Here is a 7092-nt window from a genome sequence, read left to right as displayed (position 1 = left end):
TGCGATTACAAAGAACAAAGGCATCAACTCCTCCCCCCTCTTTCTGCTCCATCTCTCCTCTTCCCAATCATTTCTTCTCTTCGCTCTCGCTCTCGCTCTCGCTCTCGCTCTCGCTCTCGCTCTCGCTCTCCAGGCTTTCTCGGCTCTCGCTTCCGCTCTCGCTCTCGCTTCTCGCTCTCGTCTCCGCTCTCCGCTCTCCGCCCGATTCTCGCCTCTCGCTCTCCGCTTCCTCGGCTCTCGCTCTTCGCTTCTCGCCTTCTCGGCTCTCGGCTCTCAGCTCTCGCCTCTCCGCTTCGCCGCTCTCCGCTCTCGCTCTCGCTCATCGCCCTCTCTCTCGCTTCTCTCTCTCTCTAAACTCTTCTCTCTCTCCTCTCCTCTCTCTCTCTACTCTTCTCTCTTCTCTCTCTCGTTTTTTCTTCTTCTCTCTCTGTTTCTCTCTTCCTCCCTCTACCCTCCCATATATATTATATATTATATTACTGTATATATATATATAAAAATATATAGATATATATATATATTATATATATTATAGATATTAGATATGAAGCAAGGAGAGAAAAGAGAGAGAGGAGAGAGAGAGAGAGGGGAGAGGACGAGAGAGAGATGACGGCAGAGAAACGAGACGAGGCAGCAGCGAGAGCATACGGCCCTTCTCTCTCTCCTCCCGCCCGCGCGCTCGCTCCAATTCCTTCATCGCCCCTTTTCTAAATCTCCCCTCCATCCATTCTCCACGGTTTTTTCGAGCTCGTGCTCTTCCCCCTGCCGTCTTCTCTCACTCTCTCTCGGCTCTCGCTCTTCTCTCCTTCTTCTCTCCTCTCTCTCTCCTCTCCTCTCTCTCTTTCTCTCTTCTTCTCTCTTTGTCTCTCTCTCCCCCTTCTCTCTCTCTCTCTCTTCTCTCTTCTCTGCCCGCCCTCTCTCTCTCTCTCTCTCTTCTTCCCTCCCTCCCATTTCTCGTTCTAATTAGCGCGTAGGCTTCACGTCAGACACAGCTGCGCCTGCGATTGCACGTGCGGATGACTCACTGTCACACCGCTACAGACAACAGCTTTAACTGAAGCCCCTGCTCACGGAAGCCCCTGCTCGGCAGCAGCATGCTATATTCTACATGTACTCTCTCGCGGCGCATCATGTGCCATTTTAAAAGAGGAGGAAATTCCTCATCCATCTGCGTAGACAATCAGTCAACACACCACGCAAAAATACATTTGGCCGGTCGATTTTTGCACGCGCTTCCACAGAGCTGAGCATCAGTCACTGATCCCCGCCGTGCTGTACGCGCTTCCTCTATATAGATACGAGTATCGGAGATTCAGAGTATACCGTCGCCGGGCGAACTTTAGCCGTTAATCGGCAACAAACGCGCGCAAAACGCTCGCCGAGAAGAGAGAAAACCTGTCTGACCTTGAACCAAATTGGGGGAGAAAATCCCTGCCCCATCGCTGAACCTGCACGGTCAGTTTTGTTCGCCGCTGAATGGCGGGCATTGTCGCCTGCGCGGGGAGGCGGCGGCCGCTACAGCGCGGGGATGAGTGGTGTCTATGCGCGTGCGATGCTTGCCGGCTCCTCGCATACCTGCCTGAGCTGCTCTTCCCTGACAGGTGTCCCGAGTGGCATGCGTGGGCAGTTATAGCACTAGCACTACATAGCCCTTCGCTCTACCACAGGGTGAGCGAAGGGCTATAGGCCTGTGGCAGAGCGAAGGGCTATAGTTTTAGAGCCAAGGCAGCTACGCTCCGCCCTTGCAGCCCTTTGCTCATGTTACAGGGTTTTAATTTATACAACCTAAAGGGCTGTGAAACGGCGGTGAATCTCATCCAGAGCTACCGCTACACGTGGCCTATCTGCCTATTATAGCCATCACATAGCGTGTACGTTACTGTAACCCTAATGCGGAGTGATGGTCTACTTAGGTAGAGTTAGGGCAGCTAGAAGGGCCCTCAGTATGGTTCGACCTCCTGCCATTTCGTTCCACTTCCATACGCAGTATTTCTAACCTAGTTATGGTTTCCCAACCAGAGTACTAGTATATCAACGGTCGTTAAAATCTGAGAACGTAATGCGCGGTTACTGAGTGCTGCCTCATAAAAATGTCACAGCTAATGAACCACGCACTGAGCCACTGCTGAGGGTCACCCACTGTTGTTCAATCATGTTCAATTGTTATTTCATTACGGATCGCTGCCTTCATGCCTAAAAAATGGCCAGCTGGTTGCTAGCTTATTCGAATTCCACTTAATTAATTTTAAATTTAACAAACTACTGAGATTTTTATGAGACTTCGAATACCAGTGAAGTATTTGAAAACCCTTGAAGTATTGAAGTATTGAAGTATTGAAGTACTTAAAACCTACTCACTGACGTTAATGCACAATGCTGATGCGTGTGACCGTAGTGCTGTTGTAGATCATAGAAAAAAATGCAGTGAGAACAGCGAGACAAATGACACTGAATGTTTCGTGGGGTGCTTGCACTCACTCGTCCTCACTCTACATCTTCGCATCGTGTCCGCACATCAGAGACATTGACCAAGGTCCAAATTTGCGTTTGCACGTATGTTCGGGAGATACGTCAGCCATTCGGGAGATAACTGCCAGCCATTATCGGTTTTTTACCAAATGATTTCTCCTGAGGTCTTCCGTCTGAACACGTTCGGTCACAGCCGAGTAAAGTAAGGTGAAGTACACACGCCCACAACCCCGACCTTACAATATAAGGTGGCATACGCAACTCAACCTACGGTGCGTACTACAGACATTACTAATATTTTGATCGGAAGTCATTACAGAATGACGAATGAAAGCCGTAAATAAATCTCCCGAGCGTCTAAACGCATCATAAGCTTCATTTAGCATCGCGCACTATTTTTAGACGTTTACAGTCACTATTTACTTCAGAGCTGCCATCCAGCTCTAGCGCAGATGGTTGCTATCATCCTACCCACCAGCAGCAGAGATCCACTAGCCCCGTTAGCTAATCCCACCGCTTGCTAAGACGCTGGCCACCTTCCAGTTCGCTTGGTCAATTCGACAGACTCCGCCTCGCTGGGATCCCTCCAAGAATTCCCTATTAGGATTAGCCCATACTGCCAGGAACTCTTCTCGACATTCACTGCATACCCAATGTTTTGTACCACAACAGGTTAGTGTATATAGACTTCAAGAAAAAATTTCGGTGTGGTACACTGCGTTGACGGTGAGTGGTTGGAGCAACACAGGGCAGACCCCTTGGCAATCACTATTCGGACTATAAAGCTCAGTCATCGCTTACACACGTCCCTCACAGGTGAGAGGTGAATAGTATTATACGCACCCTAGTTCTGTCCAGCGGGTTGCCGAAGTCCAGGTTTTGTGGAGCAACGAACAAATAGCCACACTTTGAGACTTTCCTTGCCGCCTGCAAATTTAAAGAACATTTTTAAATATACGCTAATCGCCGATGCTAGGTTATTCTTCATAAACTTAATAAAATTTATAGACTACTCTCTGACACAGCTAGAGAGCATGATGCTTCTAAACATTTATGCTACACTACCATGTGATGCGCGTACAGTGACATACAGCATGACACGCACAGTTACAGTGTAATATGTGTAGTGTATAATCATTGTAGGCGGCTGCATACTAGTGTGGGTCTACAGAACAATCTGACTCATCAACAATGTGATACATTAACAATCACCAATTATGTGATAAATTTCCAAATTTATGCGGACAGTGTGATACATATGTACATGTATTACTATATGTACATTCACATGGGATACACGTGTAACGTATATATATATATATACAGTTATACAAATAGTAGAATATAAGTATTGAGTACACAAATCTAGAGTGTGACATGTGTGAAGCATCTACGTGTATTAACATAGGCTGTGCATGCAATAAAGCTTATAAATACGGAATTAATAATGATCCTCAACGCTCGTGTCAATATATAAAGTTGTTCTAATCTGGTCGAAGCAATCACCGCTGACAGAAATTTACTGAGCGGCTGGGGGATTTGCCTGCAATATCACAAAAAGCAGCCTAGAGGTGCACAGACAGTGCCTAGTTAACTTTCGAACGTCTGTGAATGTGAAATTGAATTTAAGCACGATTGCGATTCATGTATGTTAAATCTACACACGTAATACGTCTAGCCAGACCTGTCTGTAAACTGGGGCCAGTAGCTAGCAAGAATGTAGGTGAATGAGCAGTGAAACTGTGCACTGAGTACACAAGCATAATTAATTACATATAGCCACTATATTAGCATTATTTGCTGACCTCAGGCAATCTCTAGCCACCGCTGTTTATAATAAACCTACTGTATAACCTACCTCATACATAAAGCCTGCTAGCAGAATAATTAGAGACTATATAGGCCCAAACACACACCACTGACTGATCCACAGATCATCGCCAAACTAGAAACAAGAATCCCAAATCCCCATATATACGTAATGACCAACACTGTGGCATTCCAAGACACGCTAAATATCTAGACGCCAGTGAGGATTCACTGCAACCAGCTGGTACCAAAAGGGAAAGGCTCTGTTGTGCAAGGTTACATAAATCCAGAGGAATCGCTTTCGCTGCGCAGTTAATGTGTTATGCTTGGGCTGACCCACACAGCAGATTAGTCGCTTTGCAGCCAAGAGACCAGCGCGAAAACAGGTTGAGTAAGCAAATGGGAGCCAAGTTGACAAATAATGAGGAACAATTGTGTGTACATATCATTATCGAGCACCACCTAAGGATGGGACTAGCTGATAGAACACGAACAATAAGCTAACTTTTAAGCAAGTACACAATTCAGTTATCCTAGCTAATGTCTTCCCATCAGGTGAGGCATGCCTCTAAGTAAACAACAGTCAACTATTTACATAAATGCCAATGCTTCAGTTGGTAGTTTATTGGTCGTGATCGCATCAAGAGATCGCTTTATTTTCATATGATTAATTATTGTGCACTTAATCACACACATGCAGCACCATTAGTATCTAGAATGTTTATATAGTTTGCAGTTGGACATCTGTTACAAAATTGCTCAGGAGTCAGATGCTTGTGTGCCTTGGCATGCATGATGTACATTTATCATATTTCGTATCTATATGACTATCTGTGTGCACAGTCACACTGTCAGACTACCTTGATGCAAACACTGTGAACATAGGGTGACCTAAATCTCTATCACCCAAACTTTTTACCACCAATTACACACAATAAATCAGACATTTTATTCGTTTCGTCTCCTTTATTTCGTGTGTGCATTACGCTACTTAACCATTAAGAGCTACCACTTCCCACCCAGCCTGGCCTCCCTCAGACTTGCAGTTGGCGCTCAAGTTAAGACTGCCTGGATAGAAACAGATTGCTGTACCTTGCTGTTCTCCAATGCCTCTGCCGAATGGCTGCCCTTATTCTTAAAGCAGGCCTGACACTTGTTCTTGTTGAACATGTTCGGCGCAAACTTGCGGCAATTGGACTTGGCACCGTCACTGGCCATGTTCAGCGGTCAGATTCAGCTAACGGCGCTCACGGAGGATGCTGACAACCTTTTCAGTTATTTCGGCATCAGTCTGCGAAGAAATAGATAAAAGGACTGTAGTACTTCTGGAAGACGGGGTGCCATGCCATTGTAGACACTCTCAGGTCGGCCGATGTTCTACTAGTCCAGTCATCCCAATCTAATTCTAAGATGTGTCATCTTTAGACACTACATTTACCGATATAATTAAGTAATCGTAGACACCAGAAAATAGTATTAATTATTATATTACACAGTTCATTGCTTTTAACAAGGTGATGATAATAAACAATGGGGCTTCAAAGACACCCTTACAACTAACCAATCACAGTTTGATAGGCATGCGCTGCTAAACAGCTCAATGAATATTGAGAATGTTGAAGGGGCTTCAAAGACACCCTTACAACTAACCAATCACAGTTTGATAGGCATGCGCTGCTAAACAGCTCAATGAATATTGAGAATGTTGAACAAAGATGGACATTATAATCACGAAAATCACTTTCATCTTGTGACATATATATAATGTAGTAATCAACGGTGTGTGGTACTGTCTTGTAACGATGGGATTTTTAACAGCTACTCGTTTGAAACATTATGATCATAGCAAATTAGATCAAGACTAGAAAATCATGTCGATTTATTTGCTAGCACGTTTAATACCAATTTCGTGTCCTTATGCTCAGTACAGAGAATTGCGGCGAGGAATATAGGTAGAATAAATATGTAACCCAACAAAGTAAGATCTATCCAACTCTGTACATTATTGACAAGGTGTACATCATTCATGGTAACTAACTTAGTACTCGTGTGATTTAGCAACGTACGGTACCTCAACTGAAGTTATCACAGCTGCGTCCGTTGCAAGATCTTATCCATATAGCTAGGCGATAAACACGTGCTTATCCCAATAATGCCGTTGCTGCACATAAAATCACACAAAACGGCGAGGAACGACAACAAAACTACAACGCCTTATGTGTGCGCCCATGCACTTGTAAACACCTATCAAGTATCAACATAGATACCGAGCCCGTGTATTGGGCATGCGCGTGCGACCTCGTGGGTCATTCCTGCGCACTAAAAGTAGATCACAATATATACATATTTCCAGTGACTTTCCAATTTTAGGCAAAATACAATGTAAACTAATGTTTATATTATATTATTATCTACCGTTTTTTTTACTTTATTATCAAATTACTATTAGAATATATTACTATAGTATGAGTTTCGCACGAATACAAAAATACAGAAAGTAGATCAATCACATTAGTAGATTAGTCTTTGACAGTACGGCTTTGCCATCTGTTGAGCAAAATAGTGTCGAATGTGTATATGAGGTTTTCCACGTGCACGAGCATATCCAACCAACGAGAATCCACCAGTATAGGTGGCGTACAACAGTAGAGGGCGTACATAGGCAGCAGGCCTGAATAATCATCGAATAGAAATTAATTAAAAATACTCACACTGTTACTTCGCATACACAACATACACTATATATACATAACAAAAATCACAAATATGGTTAGGATACGATTTTTAGTTCTAATTTAGGAAATTGAGACAATT

At 44.1% G+C, this 7092-nt stretch overlaps 1 protein-coding gene across 1 annotated transcript in view; it reads right to left on the bottom strand.

Annotated features, from left to right (window-relative positions):
* Positions 1-6514, bottom strand: part of LOC106820817 (myosin phosphatase Rho-interacting protein-like) — a 107752-nt gene extending 101238 nt beyond the window's left edge. Inside the window, exons 1-3 of the mRNA XM_014825388.1 lie at positions 6350-6514; positions 5371-5569; positions 3313-3396 (exon numbers count right to left, since the gene is read on the bottom strand). Of these exons, the coding sequence (XP_014680874.1) occupies positions 3313-3396; positions 5371-5496 (210 nt within the window). The 5' untranslated portion in view covers positions 5497-5569; positions 6350-6514. The remainder of the gene's footprint in view (positions 1-3312; positions 3397-5370; positions 5570-6349) is intronic.
* Positions 6515-7092: the final 578 nt, after the last annotated feature.

The sequence above is a fragment of the Priapulus caudatus genome, unplaced genomic scaffold (genome assembly GCF_000485595.1).
Source record: "Priapulus caudatus unplaced genomic scaffold, Priapulus_caudatus-5.0.1 Scaffold49, whole genome shotgun sequence".
NCBI lineage: Eukaryota > Metazoa > Priapulida > Priapulimorpha > Priapulimorphida > Priapulidae > Priapulus > Priapulus caudatus.
This window is presented reverse-complemented; position numbering and strand designations above follow the sequence as displayed.